The 18,775-nt window shown below is 38.0% G+C and overlaps 1 protein-coding gene across 3 annotated transcripts in view; it reads right to left on the reverse strand.

Annotated features, from left to right (window-relative positions):
* STAU1 (staufen double-stranded RNA binding protein 1) overlaps positions 1-18,775 on the reverse strand; it is a 37,033-nt gene that overhangs the window by 5,866 nt on the left and 12,392 nt on the right. The window contains exons 4-14 of one of the 3 annotated variants that reach the window (XM_063349750.1): positions 17,245-17,401; positions 15,718-15,859; positions 14,820-14,985; positions 9,023-9,121; positions 7,458-7,670; positions 6,759-6,902; positions 5,768-5,914; positions 4,899-4,971; positions 2,552-2,871; positions 1,680-1,802; positions 77-162 (exon numbers count right to left, since the gene is read on the reverse strand). In XM_063349750.1, the coding sequence (XP_063205820.1) occupies positions 77-162; positions 1,680-1,802; positions 2,552-2,871; positions 4,899-4,971; positions 5,768-5,914; positions 6,759-6,902; positions 7,458-7,670; positions 9,023-9,121; positions 14,820-14,985; positions 15,718-15,859; positions 17,245-17,401 (1,670 nt within the window). Of the gene's footprint in view, positions 1-76; positions 163-1,679; positions 1,803-2,551; positions 2,872-4,898; positions 4,972-5,767; positions 5,915-6,758; positions 6,903-7,457; positions 7,689-9,022; positions 9,122-14,819; positions 14,986-15,717; positions 15,860-17,244; positions 17,402-18,775 lie in introns of all 3 variants that reach the window. The other 2 variants (XM_063349749.1, XM_063349751.1) reach the window with 2 other exon arrangements.

Raw genomic sequence — 18,775 nt, forward strand, 5'->3', positions numbered from 1 at the left:
ATTTTATTTGTTTAGAGAACATCCTAGGGTTAGAAGTTTCCGTTAATTCAAGGGAAAGGCAATGGGTCACACTCACACAGACATTGGTCCATTTCCTGTTCGTGGCATCTCTGTGGTTTGTTGGTCCAACTCAGACAGCAACTTTAAAATATTCAGTGCAGCCTGAAAAAAAGAGAGAGCATTCAGCAATTCAACCTAAGTCCACTTCATTCATTTAGCGAAAGCAGGACCAGGGCTCACTTGAAACAAAGTAAATGTTCTAATTTTGGTAACATGTTTTTTAAGATATATAATTATGATGGAAAAAATGCAATGGTGTAGAATTTCATCTTGCTACGTTAAACAACAGAATGGTGCTGCGGCTAGGGGATTCCCATCGCAATTGTTTTAGCAATGGGGGAAATTTAAATCAGGAGTACTATTAATATCAAGGAAAAAGACACAAAATCAGTAATGTCTCAAACTGTACAGAGCTTAAGACAAAGAACATTAAAATACACAGAACCAAAAAGTCCTTTGCAGAAAAAGAAAGCCACTTACACAAGAATCAAAAATACAACACAGATAGGGCACATGTGACTGTTTAAAAGAAGAGTCAACGCGACAGGGCTAATGCAAAAGTCAGTCACCTTCTTTGAGAACTGAAAATTTTTTTCAACTTTATTCAGATTAATTTCAGGTGCACCTTTTCAGAATATCCCTGATTAGTTATGGCACATGCATTCCTGAAAGCTGAAACTGTTCTCACGTTGGCCCAGTCGCAACGCTTAAGCTCTGTCTGTGCTTTTCCCTTCTACCTCCTGCCCTGACTTGTGTACTTAGTCTTACAGGAGCTCTTTGCAACAAGATGTAGAGATAGCTATGAAAATGTCAATATCAAGTGACAAAGATAAAAGGAATCTGTATGAAATTATAGCCATTAGAAAATTACTGCAAAATTTTTTAGTATAAAAAAAAAATCAGGTTTTCCTAAGTGCATTGACATATTGCAAACTATTACTTTAGCCGGCAGTCAGGACTCAGGTCGCCATTGGTTACCAAAAGAACTAAACTCTTTTCAAATTATAGTAGACTCTGTAGATACTGTTAGCAGTATCTAATGTCTTTTATAGACAAAGTCCCTTACAGTTGACAGTCTATAAGACTCATTCTTTCACAAAGAAATATTTCAGCTCCTGTGAATAAAAGATTGTTTTTTATAAAGGGAGCTTAACAGATTGAGAGTGTCTCCAGCTATCTAATGGTGAATTGCCTTTCTTCCATTTTGGATTCTGTTCCCGCAGAAAGTCTGGTAACGTGAACCCAAGTATGATGGTTCCCAATGAAATAGCAGCCCATTCTGGTACAGAAAATAAGCTGATATGCTCTTATGTTTTAAAAGTTCCTTTTCATACATTTTCTTTAATATACACTCATGCAAATAACATCAAGATAAAGTGCTTTTGCAGACCAAAATTGTGAGCATATATTAACCACTTTGAAGGTTATTTAGATTAGATTCTGACATTATTAATCAATTATTTCAGCAATCTGTGAAATATTAGACAAAAATTAGCCCGGGAATTGTACAGCATTTCATTCCCTGCTATCCAGTAGTAACGTGAAACCTTGGTCTGTCTGCTGCATCCCTTAGCTCACTGAAGGCCAAAGAGAAAGCATTTCAGCAACAGCCATCATACCATATCGTGGCAAGATTCTACATCCTTTCCAATTCCATGACTGATCAGTGGTGGCTGAGAGGAACAGTTTATAAGAGATACAAACTCATTCTTGTTATTTTTTGGAAAGTCTTTATATTCAACCTGAAGAAAAGAGAAGGATTTATTTATTTTCAGTTAACCAAGTACAGGAAATAGATCACAACTGCTACAGATTACTTGCCCATCTATGAAGCTGAACTTTAATCATTGTCAGCCAGCAGAACCATTTACTTTGAAGTTTGACTTCACTTGCAATGTTCTTTAGTAATCATGAGAGCTCTGCAAGCCTTCTGAATAAAAGTGGCTACGTAATAATGGTTGTTGCCAGGACCTTTACTCTGATCAGAGCTATCTGCATTTAAAATTTTCCCTATTATACTTTTTAATCCACTGAGCTCCTTTAACATATTTATATAGGAACTTATATGCAATTCTGATTAAAGGGACCAAACACAAGAAAATGTACAGCTTACAGCAAATGTTAATGTATGAATGATTATTAAAAAAAAAAAAATTTCAGATCAGCCAACTTCAAGTTCATATTATGTTCATACATCTGGCAATTTTCAGAAAACGTTAATTTCAATTTTATTCTTCCAAGAATTCAGAGTAGCACTGAATTAAAGCTGAGGCTGCAGTACAGAAATGTACATTTGAAAACTAAATAAAAAAAAAAAGCTGTAAAATTCAGTACACTTCATAGGTAAAGTAAAACATTTACATGAATTTCAGCTTAACAAGCAGCCTCCGAATACATCAGTCACCAGCAGAACTAAAAAGCTTTAGAACAAGCAACAGGTTGGACCGGTTTGGATAGCTTAGGAAGAAATCTTGCAAAGCTGAAAGTTTACCTGGATTCCTTGAACGTTGGAAAGATAGTCCAGCTGCTCAGAGGGCCTAGTAAGTGGTCCGTGGGGTACGTAGCCTGATGAGTTGTTATTCTTTAATATGGTCTCAGCAGTAGGAGAAGTACCACCATACAAAAGCTCTCTAGCAATCATTGCTGTTACGGTAGCCTTGGCAGGATTTGGGGCTGCCCTACTGAACTCTTTGGTGTGGTGTCCTTGGTTGGCTCCTACAGCCTGTGCAACCTCAGGGACCATGGGAAGAATTCCAGCAGGAAGCTGCTGATGGCTGAGATAAGGCATCCTAAATTCATCTTCTTTATTACCTGAGAAGAGAGAGGTACATACTAAACAGATGCTAGCTATTCCTATGATGCCTTCTGCGGGCACATGAAGGCATATATAGGCATCAAAAGCCACTTCTGGAAAAAAAAAAAAGTTTCAAATTACTTTGAAAGGCTTGATTCACCTTTGGTGGGTCAGAGATTCATCATCACCAAGACAGAGTTTCCTTACTGAATAAACAATTAAGTGAAACACCTGCTTCTGCCAAAAGAAGCACCTTTACCTCTGGGAGCAGTTTCTCCGGGTCAGTCAAGCTTACAGATGCCTCAGACAATTGCAACCACATTTCAGATATATCTTTTGGTTTCAGAATTTTTTATTTGATCATTTAAACTGTAGGAGCAAATAATGAAACCATAGAATGGCCAGAGCCACTGTTAAATATTGTAAAGACAGTGACAGATAGTCCACAAAGTTTAAACTGTATATTGTGAAAGTGTAAACAGGTAGGTAAGGTTAAATGTAATGTTAGCACAGTATGAAGAAGAAAGAATGACTATTTCCAGCAAATATCCAACCATGGTCAAGCTGACAGCAATTATTGCCACTATGGCATAAGTTAGATTTAAGAGGGATAAGAACAGCTTTTTACCAGGAACTCACGTACACAGAACTATGGAGGAAAATTACAGAGGTGTGCTCAAGAAAGGCAGAGAAGAGAGTGCCACTGAAATAAACTGAGGAGTGAGTCTTACGGCAGAACAGCGTTCAGCAGGACTGAGCTATTTCAAATCTAAGGATGAAAGCCAAAATCTGTAGATGGAAGAATGCAAGGATGGCAAAGTTCGAATAAGAAATCAGGAAGTTTACCTAGGATCTTATGGATGCAGTGCAACGTTACTAAAATCCAAGTCAATTCCAACTATTCATGATTTAAGCAACAAAATTATACTTAAAAAGCACCTGAAACATACTATCCAGAACAGATATGTTGCGACAGACAAACTTTCCATAATGACTCCTCCCAACAGTTGACATTAGAGAAAGCCAACAGCTGTGTACTTGGTGGCCAGGTTTGGGGTTTTTTTGTTCCAGCCAGTCATCTGTGGGTGACCACTATAACCATCATCTGTCTGAAATAAATGCAGGCACAGTTCCTTGCTCTCAGTCATTAGAGAGCAAGCACAGATGAAGAGGTTGTTCTGTACTACAAGGCCATTCCTTCCTTCTCCAATTCTGCTTTAGGAAGACCAATTTCAGTTAGTACTGACATCCTTTCTCGTCTTCACCCCAGTAACAGTCTTCAACATACTGCAGTTATTCCCTCAACATCTGTAGGTTGATATGGCCAAACTTACCACAGCTAACTCTGCCTCAACAAATTCAGCACCACCCTCCCATTGCTACTCCACCTCAGGCTGAGAGTGACATTTCTGGGGCAGTCTTTCAACCTGCAACCATTCTTCCAAATCTAGAAGGCTGTTCCTAGGTGCCAGAAACCCCAAACCTTTTCCCAGGAAATCTGCTCCCATCCCCCTTTGGACCCTATAACAGAAACGTTCTGCTGAGCCAGAGAGGCTGATCTCTCCTCCTCCCCTTAACCTTTTTCCCCATGGAAATTGCACCCACTTCACTCCTGCTGTTCGCTGAAGGAGCCTGGTCCCTGGATCAGAACCAAGCTCGGTCCTTTCTTGTCCTAGAAAGCCCTAGACACAGGTTGAAACCTGTCCCAAGATCCCTCAGATCGAGGTAAGACAAGCCCAAAGGCTGCAGGTAGCAGCAGCTGCACCTCCACTAACTGCTCGACTGACCCATTAGCACACACGCGCTTTTAGCTCGGCCCCAAGTCAGTGGCCAAGCAAGCTGAATACTGTATGACTTGGGAGGAATAAGCTCTTTGGGATTTGAACAAAACCTTCCCAAGGGGTAGACGGAGTTTGCAAGCCAGCAGTTACACACCTCTACTCATTACGGACTGTTAAACGACACTATTGAAGGGACTGAGAAACACATCTTAGACACAAACACACGCTAACAGGGCCACGCTTCTCTCAGTAAGGTTACTTACTAGTTGAAGTCTCTTCAGAGCCTGGCTCAAAGAAGGTTACTTTTCTTCCATCGGCTGGTTTCTTTACTGGTGTCTTAAAAATAAAAGGAAAAAAGCCAAACACAGCATATTCCTTTAAAATTCTTTTGTCCCCAAGTCTTCAAGGTCAACTAGTCAAAATTTTACTGAAAAATTTATTATTCAAAAACCTCAATTATTACATAGCTACCAAGAAGACACAAGTTCAGTGATTCTTACTGAATGACTAAAACTATCTACAGACCAGTGAAGTGGTACTAAGAACACAGATTTTGAGAACTAGATACCATAATAAAGCCAGTTAAACTAACATTAGTTATGGGTATTGCTGAGGACAACACACCGGACACAAATGAGCATGCACACGAATAGGAGAAAACTAAACCCACACTTGCTATTTTAACTCTCTGGTAACATCTGCTGAATTAAGAGGAGAACACAATGCTCTTTCCCTGCTAAGGACCCACCAAAGAAAGAGACCCATAACAAACTTTCCACTGGAGTTGGTGATAAGGTGACAGACCACTATTGCTACCACAAAGTCCTATAAACTACATGTCTGCAAGTTTCTAAGACCAATACATCAATTATCACAGGTTCTGAGCCATTCTATAAAGAAGAAATACATTCATTTAGCCTTCTGATGAGACTTTGATTTATTTGCAAAATTGAATCCTTAATGTTTCCAAAATTAACTATTTTTTAGAGAACAGTCACCTCAATACAACTGCTTCCTGGCTAGTGCAGAAAGCATGAATTTACTACAGACTTACTGCCTTGAAAAGCTGCTACTGTTTCAATTCAACTTTTGCTGTAGTATTAAACCGCGACTGATTGTTAAAAACTCTTACCTTCTCTTCTGTCTTTAATGCTGGCTTTGGAGGTTGAGGTTGAGGGACTTTGAAACCTAAAATTTCCAACATATTTTCAGCTGCATTGCGTTTAGCAACTTTTTTGTTCGTGCCCATTCCTTCGGCTGTGTGTACACCAACTTTCACCTGGACAAGAGAGGACAAAAAACCAAATCAATTCTTAAACAGAAGTATGAGAATACACTTACTAGTGATCTGTGTCTCAAGCACGCCATGAGTCACAAAATAGTTCAAGTGATCATTATTCTACGCAAGTTGTTTATTATCAATGATCATTGGCCTCCAAGCACAAAAAACCCAAACAGAAGTCACAAAAACAACTACATTTCATCATCTCACCTTGGCAACAGCCTAAATGCTCAAAACTGGTATCACAGCAGACAAAAATTTTCCAAGCTGAAACTACGGGTTTAGCAGATTTACTAATGTAATGGAAAGAAAGCAACTCACTTTCCTGTCTTGGCCAGAAGAGGAGAGAGGTCTGGAGAACGTGCTTAAGTATCAGAGGCTAGTAGTACTGAAAAATACTACTGTGCTATTGGGATTTGCAATGCAGAGTGCAGAAAGTGCTGCACTCTAAAGCAGCACACAAAAACTCAGGGGAAGGAGGAAGTGAAGGATGCCCGGGTTCCTGTTAATAAATCCTACATTACAAAATGTAAGCAGCTCAGTACCTCTTAGCAGAATATTAATATTCCTGTTAATTAAAACATTAGGCAATAACAACATAGACTGCTGGTGCCCTATGCAATTTTTTTTAAACATGATTCAGATCACTTCTCTTGAACCTTTATCTTCCATGAATGTAGCCCACTAGATGTTTTCTTAATAAATTTCACGGACATTTGGACGTAATCCTGTTAACTTTGTATATCATCATGACAACTTGATTACCATAAGCCAACAACAACAACAAAAAAAGACAGACATTAAAACCATGCAACTGGATTTCTCAAATTAACATACAAACCTGCATAACAAACTCCCTGCGCCTTGGAAGGCCACGTTCTGTGATGAGCATGTACTCTGGTTCCTTTTCTTTCTTGGCCTGCTGTATCTGGGCAAGTCTGCTGATGGGATTCATTCCTTGACCATATTCTGGACTCGTCTGCAGCTAGGTAGAACAATGTTTAGGAAATAAGGCAAAATTTAAGAATATTTGGTTTAACAGACAAAATGCATCATGTCAGTGAATTCATGCATTTAAAAATTCAGGAATTTAAAAATACTGAAACAAAAGTTGCTTAATGAAACACTGTCACAGCCAGAGAAACACTTGGTTTATTCGACTCCGCTGTCACAGTTGACCACAGGTAACCTACCACTGGTAATAGTTTTACAAGTTCTAATCCTGCTATATTAGGAGGGACAGGCTCGCAGGAGAAGCTGCACAAGCAACAGCATGCAAAACCCAAAGCCTGAAAGTCAGAGCTTGATTTTTATGTGCCACTCATTCTTCTATAAGGTTTCTCTTTCGCCCCGAATTTACTGATAACTGTTGTAAAAGTGGTGCCAGAACCCCATTTAGAGTGGGAGCAAAATATCATTTGATTGGTAGTATCAGACCGATGATAAAGGTTGAGTAGTTGAAAAGTGTTTATAATTAACTCAGGTTTCTGATCTGATGATTATTTATAACAGTCAGATTTCCAATCTGTTTGTCTCTTACCTTCACTATTGATTTTGTTTTCTTTTTGATTCGTGGCTTCATTTTCTCAACCGTAGGAAGGGGTGGCAATTTTTTCAGTTCTTCTAGGACTGCTATTGCAGCGTTTTTCTTGGAGATCTTCTTGCTCTTTCCTTCACCTTCACCCATGAATTCTCCAACTGACACCTTGGTTACAAAGCTCTTCATATGGGGAGGACCACTTTCCTTGGTCACCTGTTTCAGAGGGAAAAACTGAGTGAAAGCGTGATAAACACTTATTAAAAATGGTAGGGCACATTGTTTATAGCAAACATCTCTCAAGAACTACGGATAAAGAGATTTTAGATTCTTATACAATCCAGAAAGTAGAGATGTAAATCATACTCACTCTAATAATATAATCCCACCCAAATAAACATATACTTTAAAAAGATTAGATGCAGCAAGCAGTAAACAGTATTTACATATAAGTCATTAACACATCTTATTCAATTTACTGATTTACTCTTCCAATATTAAAATATGACTGTTTTTATTTCATCAGTGTGTATTTCCACACAGTTATCACCTCATTAAATGCATCATGTTGTGGTACTAGAACATTACAGAAAAAGCAATTCTTTAGGATCCAGAATTTTAGTTCAGAAATCAAGAATTCTACAGACATCTAAGAGACAGCTGTCCACTGCAGATTTAGTCTTTTAACTCCATTCATAATACATCATACTTCATAATATACATAAAGTCGAAAAGTAAGAATGAATTAAGCACTTCCACCCACAACTGGCTTTGTGTGACGATATGTTTTTACCAGTGACGCTCAGGCTAATCTGCAATAATTGAAAGCTTCCTGTAAAATTTCATAGAATGGTTTTAGAAGCAATTTAGTTACACACAATTGCATTTTCTTACTATTATAATTCAGATAGTTGACTTAAATGTTGCTCTGCCAGCTCAGGAAAGCAGCACGATAAATTAATATTTTAGTGAAACAGAGATGCTCCTGTGGAGGCTATGGATTTAAGATAACTAAAATGATCAAGGAGGGGCAAAGAGGCAGCAAGCAGCCAGGCCAAAGGGAAAGGAAAGTAAGATGCACATGAGGTCACCTCATGGCAAGAAAAGAAACCTATTTGTGAGATTCTGCAACTTGCGGGTAGTCCACATCAGTGCGTAATTACGCAAATACTTCCATAAATGTCTTTCAGAGTGAGCTATGCTCTTTTGCCTCAATTCTGCACTTCAATGTTCTAACCATTAATGTGGGGTTGTGTTTTGTTTCTTCACTGTAATACTGATTTTTCAAAAAGCTTGAAAAAAGATTGCACAGACAACCACAGCGTAGCTGTTCACTCATGTGATGATTTTAGTGCATGAATTCGTGAACAGGTGGATTTTTCTTTTTTCTTCACTTTACCATATAAACTCCCGAGACAATCAGGGCGACTGTCAAAGGTAAAAGTGTATTCACAACTAACAAGACATGTTAAAAGTCAGTTGTTTGGGTTATCTAGAAGAAACTCAACTTAATGTGTAACCTTAATATTCTACGAAAAACAAATCTAGAGCTTGTAAAATAAACATACCTCAAAATTCACAGGCAAGTTCCTTTTAAGTGCAATCTCAAAAACTTGGCTTATTTCAGATTTATTGAGATTTTCATCATCTGGTTCTTTTCCGTTAACCTAAAAAAAGCATACTCTATTTAAAATAAAGATCCTATTAAATTTAATTTTATCCATCCAACCAGTTTACTGAACTCTCAAAATTTTAAGTAGTCTAACCTTTCCTGCCATTTTACGTGAATGTGTAGAAATGCAGCACATATATTACAGAACTGAAATTTAAGAAGGTCATTTAAGGTGTACGTGTAAAAGCTAGCAAACCTTCATATTTTCATCTGCTCATTACAGGAAAGAACAAATGGAATAAGGGCCAATAGGTTTAAAAATCTATTTATAGAAAAACAAACTGAAGTGTTAAATGAACTGATTTCCAAATGGAAGTACCTTTATGAAATACAGTTTTCATATACTGATTGGACATTCGTACCAAAAGCACTAAGACAGTATCAGATAAGAGAAAGGGCAGGAAAAATAAAGATTCTGAGAGCGGGACCGATGTGAATAAAGTATGGCTAATTAGACCCTGCCACAGTCCTGTCTTTTAACATGCTCCCTTGTAAGCACTTTGTCTACAGATCTTCTCAGCTGAAGAACATACTATCAGGAACTTGCCTTAAATCAAATGTTGTACATCTCTGAGATCTTACACCTGCTAGGAGGACAGCAGTGCCAGGTGAAGCTTACCTACAGGCACTTCTACGTATCTCCAGGTAAAATTTTGATTGTGATTCCAAAAATGTCTTCACTGATGTTGGGATCAACATGAACTAAGAGGCATGGTAACAGCAACAGAGAAATTTTAAGACTAAGTGTCCAACAGTGATATTGGAAAGATTATGATAAAGATGAACAGCAACAATTTCACCAATTATATCATGCCACAATACTAGTTATGCAACCAGGTAACAAAAATGATTTAAATATTTTATTGGAGCAGCAGAAATATGCTAGAGAGCTCTCATTGGTTAAAACTAGTTTTTATGGTAGCAAGCATCCCCAAAGTCCGTTAGATAAAAACATGAAGGAATTTTTTACCACCAACTTAAAGCAGCCTCTTCCCATTCCAGAAAAAAAATACTAGTAAAATTAATCTGTGGTTTTCACTCTTCTCACTGTCTCATCAGATTTCACGCTGTTCTTATGGGTTGACTTTGTATTTCAGGTTCGAGTTGCAAACGTTTCAGAAGAGCACACATAGCCCAACATCCTTGTAGAATGCTAACATCTGATACTTCTGATCCCACTACTACATCCAGTCTTCAACCTCTACGTGGAGGTGTACACTGAGCAACTTTCAGGTCTGCGAAAACTGAGACCACATGATGGCACCACTCCCACAAGGAGCCAGGTAGCTGTGCTGCGCCTCAGACTGCATGGCCATCGACTGCATGACCATCGTGGAGGCAACACCTCAACACCTGCGCTAGAGGAGCCATACTATACCTCAGCAGAAGGAACAAGGCAGGTAAAAACTGGCAAAACCAAGACTGAATACAGGAGCCAAAAGTCTTGATCACCATATTCTAAAACCTATTTCAAATGCAGTTGGTAAGTCCAAAAGGAATAGCATTATATACCCAGAAAAATGAACTACTAAGATCTTATTTACGGTCTAGGTATTGCAGCAAGTTTACTACCAGCATCTCTACGAACGATCTGTCACAACCCTTACTGTCAAAACATTAGCACAATCACTTGAATTACAAATATTTTTCCCCTCCTTGTAATTTCAGATATATTCTAGTTTTTCAAATTACAACATTTTTCCTTGCGAAGGAGACGTGACTTGTCTTTATTGGGTTAGATTTTTCCTATTTAATATCCTTTCAAGAGAATACAAATAAATAGCATGTAATTGTTTGCTATATTACAGTGTATATTCTTGACATATTCCAAATCTGTTCACATGGTAAAAAACACAGATACTTTTCTCCAATACCTTAATCTAAAAAGAGTAAATCAATAGCAAAATAACAATTAACAGACTATAGCTATTTTACTTCTGCTTGAGTTCTGGATTAGTTTATTTGATAAATAAAAATTAATCATAAACACACGCTCTCCCTCTTTCTCTTTCCCTGCACAGCTCAAGGCAGATGATCTATAAAGTCTGCTTTTAAAGGAGTTTGCATGTGTGCATAGACTGAACTCTCCAAGGAATTTATGCCTCTCAATCAGAATGAGACTGGGAATATAAGCATTTACCACTTAGCTCTCATCAAATTGTTCAAATCTGCCTCTAACAAGTGAAAAAGAGTCACAAAAGGAAACAGAAGTGATAGATTAAAAAACTCCCAAGCAAATTGCAAAAGTAATATACTCCTTTAAGAGGGATTCACCCTTCTCTAGGAACTCTTTCAACATGCACTTCCTCAAAGACTGCTTTAAGCAAATTATGAAAACCGGTGGAGCTGCTGATTAGAACTGCACTGATTTCAACACAGCTATCAGTCTATTTTCTTCCATGTTAAGGGTATAAAAAACAGCTGATATTTACCAAGTAAGATGGCAAAATATGTAGAAGCAATTCTGGTTTTAGTATTTTCAGGCAAAAGTTAGAATTTCTGCTAGAAAGCATAACTTTCTATGTTTTAAGTTGATGCTTTATCACCTCTGTCTTTGAATATGCAAAGTATGCAAAGTACCGCAACTTTGTCAGTGTGTCTTCAATCAAACTTATTTAGGTTGGAAGGGGCCTTTGGAGGTCTCCTCCTACAGCCTCCCACTCAAAGCAGAGCGGATTTTAAAATTAAATTGGGTTGTTCAGGCAGGGCCTTGTCCAGTTGAAAGCTAATACTATTAATTTTTTTTTCGTGCCACTTGCTTCTAGATTTGTGGTCTGAGAAGGTGTGGGAAATAGTCATTCTTACCCTTAAAGTCTAATCATTTTATTCTACAATTTCTTCTTAAGCACTGAATATTTTCTAATTTAAAAGTACAAGAGTAAAATCCCATAAATACAAAAATTTGTAAAATGAAAAAAAAAAATAATTACAAAATCACCCCCCTCTCCAAGAAATACGAGAGTTCGAGGTTAAGCGTATTCTGTTTACACACACATGAATGGGACACACAAAAATAACTACATTTAAAAGGAAAATTACTGGCAACATCAAGTGACATGTAGGAATTATCAGCATTATGTCTGCTTGTGAAATCTTAATTTGCCTCCATTGTATACACGCATTATAATAGCATCTCTTATGATCTTACACTGCCGTATCCTTCAAGGGCCTTGCCTCACTGAATGCAAGAATGAACAGTGCTCACTTAGTGGTAAAATATTCCTTATTTTATCTTATAGAATCATAGAATGGTCGGGAGTTGGAAGGGACCTTAAAGCTCATTCAGTTCCAACCCCCCTGCCCTGGGCAGGGACACCTCCCACCAGACCAGGTTGCTCCAAGCCCCATCCAGCCTGGCCTTGAACACCTCCGGGGATGGGGCAGCCACAGCTTCTCTGGGCGTCTTCCTCTTGTCTAGTGCAAAACACTGTTACAAAAACAGCAATTCCCTCAGACATTCCTAAAACTACATTTGAAAGTCACAAATGTTAATGAACGTAGTATTTAAGTACCAAACTTTAAATTAAGGACTCATTTATCCGACTACTTATTATAAAACAGTATCAGTGTTCAAAGGATTGCTCTCCTTAAGCATAGCTGCATTCCCTACTGTTCATTTTGTAGACAAGTCAAACATAAATAGAAAAATAAAATGACAAATGCATTTTTCTTGTGAAAGTTTAAGTGACTTGTCCAGCATATGTATAGCAGGGTCAAGACAGCATTCAGCTCCCACCGAGCTTGCAACTGTTTTACTCATAAAATAATTCTCCTTCTTGCAATCTCTGGCATCATTCACAATAGTATGTCCCTTATCATGTCCTAAAAAAAAAAAAAAAGACTCTGTAGGTTTACTTCCTTTACCTCTTGCTTTACACTCCTTACACTGAATGAGACATCCTATAGAAAAGGATATGTGGTCACGTAAAGACAATTGCAGTGTTTGTTCTGAAGACCTCATGTTACTCAACTGTAAACACAACTCTACAAATATTCAGAAAGTCACTTGTTCAGAAGCATTTCTGAAAAAGTGAACAGAAAAGAAGTCAGTTACATGTGATCCTGTTATTTTCTGCAGAGTCGGACTCCTTGGGTCCAGTACACACAACTTTGCTACCTGAGGTGGAGAAATGGCTGATGAGAGTAGGTTATCTTTTACGAGAGTGAGTGCAAAAAGAAGATGTTATATATCACTGACACAGAACGACAATACTCAGGAATCTGGGGTTCCCCTGCACTGAAGGAGAACATCTCCCTCAGGCTTGACCTCTCCTGCATGGCCTCCAGCTTGTCCCTGACCACACTCTGCCTATCACCGGTTCTAGATTCCAGTGCAGAACTCATCTCCACTCTTTCTGCTTCTATTCCCAGTGTCACTCTCTTCTCCCCAATAGCATTTGTAATCCCTTGACTCTTAGTTGCCTCTACCATTCAATAACCTGCGTTCCTCCAGGAGAGCTTTGTTACCTGAACCGCTCCCATCAGTGCCTCCTCAGCCTCTTCCCTGAACCATCAGATCCTGTGGTTTTGCCTAATTATCCAAGCAATGCTTTCTCCCACAAGCACACTCAGAAGTTTTAACTCAATGTCCCTTGGCTTCACAACACATTTCCTCAGTCCTCTTGCTCTGCCGTTCCTGGTAGTTCCCAGCTGGTTTTTTTTCCCCCCAGTCTGAGACCCCTTGTTACCTTCTTGCCCAATTCTTCATTTCCCTCCTTTCTCTGCACGTAGCCAGACTCCGTATCCAGCAAGTTCTTATGCTCCCCAGACTGTAAGTTATCAGTCTAACCTCCACTTCCCGTTCCTCACTTCTCTGGCAATGTTCTACTCACTCTTCTTCTAGGTTTGTATTGCATGACCTCCTCCTCAACATGATCTAGATGCCAGCATGGAGTACATCAATAGATCTCTTGCTCTTAGTTCTAACATCAAGCCCTCATAACTCAGACAGGCATAATGAGCCCATATAGGAAAGGCTAAATACACTCTTTGTAGTAGTCTTTGGCCAAAGCAGTCAGCCAACACACGTGGAGAGGGTGTATGCAGTCAACCAGCCCCAGAAGCTACGAGTAACTCCTGTGCACACAATGAGACCTTCTGCCTAAAGCAACTTAACAAAAAAGCACGAAAAAACCCAACAGGGTCTTGCAATAGAAAGTGCTGGGCAGCCATAAATATATAGAGGGATAAAAATTTGCTTCTAATATTCATATCAAAATGTGCGAATGAGTTTACTATTTCCATGAACTGCTCTTCTAGAACTTCTGTGGCTCTTTCTGAAATCATGTAGGAATTTTGCCCAGGAAGCAAACCCATGTCTAATTTCTATGTTGCCCATACTAGAATGCAAGTACCCCATTTACACACTTCTTCAGAAGTTTGTATATGATCTGTACCTGATAAGATATTAGTTCCTATCTATGCCTCCAGTGCTCATATCTGACAGAGGTCTATAGCATTGCTGTGGAAAAATACGACAGCAAAAGAATTAATTTCTTCATTTGGGAAAACTCTAGTTCCATAGAAATTTATATTTTTAAATCAAATTGTTTCTACTGACACAAGTAGGTCAACACTGCTACACCGAATTAAACTCCACAACTGTCATATTCCTCTCAATAATGGAAAAATCTACAACAATATCTCAGTTTATCTTAGCAATTTATGCTTACAATACCAAGATTAATTCCCACCTCTGGTTTCTCAGGCAAGGGCTCATTCTGCAGAACTTTCAGTGCTTTAGCAGCTGCATCATGCTTAGCAGCTTGTCTTGTTCTTCCTTTCCCATGAAACTGCTGCCCTCCAATCGAAAGCTCAACTTGATAAAGTAAGGGCCCAACAGGAAATGGGTAAAAGTACCTGCAAAGAGAGATTTACATAAGGAAATGGTTTGTCTTACAAAGTAAACAGAAACATAAGTTACACATAGATGAATCTCTTGGATATCAGTAACCACAACTTAGCACTCAAGCACTAGTATTAAGCAAATTTTTGATTTAAAGTCTAAAAGATTTTAGGGGGAGACCTTAGAAACAGAGTATCAACATTTCTGTTTTACAATATGAACACAGATCTAACCAATTAGAACAGAGAAAGGCAATGTTACTGCACTTTTATAGACTTAAGTTTTGAATTCTCACTTCTTATGCCCATATAAAATTCTTCAAACTGAAGCTTTAATTTAAACAGCTTTCAAAAAAGCATCAATCTGTTTTCTTCACTTTTGCTTTTACACAGAAAGGAAATGTAGCTAATATTTAGCTATTCACGTCGTGAAGCTGGCTATATCCGAATGCCCTCAAAAACGCCTCATCATTTGGTTCAGTTCCCTTTTTCCTCCCCTTCCCCCTCCCCCCTAAAGAAAAAAGAAAACCTTACACAAGACAAATTAGAGATACTAGATACTAATGGGGTGTACTTATCAAAACCTTTTCCTTCATGAGCTGGCTCTGTTCCAAGCTGAATACCCCTTTAAGGGCTGTTGCATTTTTAGCCAGTTTTCTGAAGATAGCATCAAAGCACTGGACAAAGAGAGCAGAAGTTCAAAGATATAAGACTGCAAAACCAAAAAAAAAGTTAAATGATACGTACCGTGGAGGAGGATAAGTGCCACCTCTCATAGTATAGCTGTAAGTTGATCTCATCCCCGTGTAAGGATCGATAGGTTTGTACATAGGTTTCTTTCCCAGCTTCATGCAAAGTGCATTTAACTCCACTGTGGGGGTTACACTGTCTAAATAAAAAGGAATGTAAAGAGAGTTGTCCAACTGTCACAAGGAACTGAAACAATCTAAACTCTTGTGCTGTCTCAAAGCAGGGAAAAATAAGCTCAAGTTTTGCCATATGCAATATCTTAAATGAATGAGTTCTTAATAGAAATGCTAATGAACACAAAGAAAATAAGTCTATATGATGCATATTAAATTAGCAGCCTAGTACAGCTGTGACAAATCCTGTTACAAAAAAGTGAATTTGTTTGGGTTTATTTAATTCTTTTTTAAACTTGCAAAGCTACCTATGTATTTTTACAGTGTATCTAACAATGCGATCTGCAGAACAGAAATTTCTCTTCCCCCCAAAACACTTTTAAATTAAATTAACGAACATGCTACATACCTACTGTTTCTGTTGTTTACTGATAACGATCAAATGTTTCTCTTTGTACTCAATGACCTAAGAAGGGGGTTTATGACTCTTCAACTTTCAAATTGCAATTTGCTTTTTCAAAGGGAAGCTATATCACTACTGAGGGCTACAAACATTTCCCTCAATGCAGATATCCTGTGGATGAAGAACTGACTCTGAGTACTCTCATTTGAGAAAGAACACTCACGTAAGTGGTCATTTCTCCTATCACAGGCCTCACTGGCTCAAAAATCAGTGTGTACTCTAGTACAACAGGATCTTGTTATAAGGCAATTGCCAAAAGAAAATGAAATTATGGAACAGATTCACAGACAAAATAAGTAATTGCTAGCTTCTAACAGTTTCACTGTTGACTGTAGAAAGTGTTTTTAAAGAAAGAATTTAGGTGATATGAGTATACAACTGGCACAAAAGATGAGTTTTAACCTTTGCTGAACATACTGATGCTGCCCCAATAGCTTTGGATTCAAGTGACTAAGAGTAAATACAAAACAATCACATGTGCAGCTAGTTCATACTTAATTTTACATTTTAAATATATCTTAAGAGCAATCTTAGTAAAGTAATAAGTACCCTAAACATAGCTAGCTACAACTTAAATGCTTTTATACACACCAACATTCGTTTCTTTTTAAAGAAGTATAAATGATGGAAATTACAAAGTTCTGATCCAATCCCTCAACACAAGTTTAACAGGACTTTTGTTGTTGTTTGTTTTTGTTTTTACTTACATTTCCAAAGAAATCTGTATTGGCAAGCTTTTGAATTATCCCATCGCCATAATCAACCACATTCATCTGCCCACACAAAAGATTATTCTTTGCTTTGACCAAATTCCTGTTTGGTTTTGCCATTGTTAAATATGCAGAATCACTATTTTTATTCATCCTTATGCAACTTTAAAATACATACAAAACCAGAAAGCTGTGTTCTATTTTTTTTTTTTTAAATCAGTTTGCTGTGACATAATACCTGGATTTTTGCCTTCACTACGAGATGGACGAGCCGTAGGCTTAGGGAATTTTGTCCCTTCCAAAGCTTTGGCAGCTGCTGCATGTTGCGCTTTTTTAATACTAGTTCCTTCAGCTTCCCAGTGCTGGTCCCCAAGAGTCAGCTGAACTGTAAACACCTCAAAAATAGAAAACGTTAATTTTATTATGAGCTGCTTCACAATTCACGTAATTTATTAGACCCTCTTCCACAAAACGATGAGTCTTTTAGTGATGCAGAAGTTGAGAATATTGTAATCAAAGCTTTCCTCAACTACCATGTCATCTCTAGATTTTAAACGCTTTGGACATCGATAGGATTGCCCTGATTACTGACCTAAGAATTTCACAGTAATTGTAGCTAGCAGCTATCCTGCATACTGCACGAGATTGGATAGGCTAAAAAACAAAAGACACCACGTGTACAGAGGTGACAGCTACACGCATAGCTGGTATGCCATCATTACTCTGAACAGCAGCCTTGAAATTCAGACTTTTATTCCACATAGCTCAATCCTTGCTTTAATACTGTGGGTTTTCTTCAACGATATTTTTCAGCAGTTTGAAGAAATGTAAGTTCACATTGCACCTTAAAAGCTTCTACATGCCCACAGGTGAGCACAAGCCTATTTGATTAAAGAGCAAAGCTCTGTGACACTTCTTTTTAAGTATGTGGAATAAGGAAGGATATTTATTGTCCTAAATTTTCACAAATTAATCATACAATGGCAAGCTAAGATCTCCCTGGTAATTAGAGGAAGTTTAATTTCAATCAGAATGAAAACACAAGTGAACACATGCTCTGGATGCTATTCCAATACTTTTTGTAAATGCAAACCTTGCTTCCTTTGCACATTGAAGCTGACGTTACACATATTTTGGACAAACGATTTTAGTTCTTAATATTATTTAATTCCAAGGCAATTTCTCTAACATACAACAAATGCTTTTCCAGGAAACACCCTAAGGAGATGATGTCAGATTAAATAGACACATCTCAGGCAGATTTTCCTCGTATGCCTTGACCTCAGTCCTCATACAATACAGATCTTCAGTGAGGATGAAAAAATTTAAGATATGCCGTGCCATGGGATGCACCCCACATGCTGCTCTACCCTTGACATTCCTATATTCCCACTGTGAAGAACTAAAGATTCTTTTGCTGCAATAACTGTTCCACAACAGATAAATGTTCAGTGATGTTCAATCATACCGTACTTCAGGCATTAAAGAACATAAACCGAGATCCTTGTTTTCCAAATATCGGGCAATTAGGACAAAAAAGTTCATTTTATTTACAACTAAAACAGAGCAACAGCAAAGTAACATTCAGTTATGATCCGCACAAGAGAGAACAACTCTTAAAATTAAGTAGTAAAACTTATTCCAGGCATATCGACAAATACAGATTTGTACCTCACCAACTACATAGACACAAAAGCGTTACAGCTACTTATGTAGTATTTTTCCTAAACAAAAATAATTGCCATAAATCTTCCTGCATCTCACGCAAT

This window comes from Chroicocephalus ridibundus, chromosome 12 (assembly GCF_963924245.1).
Source record: "Chroicocephalus ridibundus chromosome 12, bChrRid1.1, whole genome shotgun sequence".
NCBI lineage: Eukaryota > Metazoa > Chordata > Aves > Charadriiformes > Laridae > Chroicocephalus > Chroicocephalus ridibundus.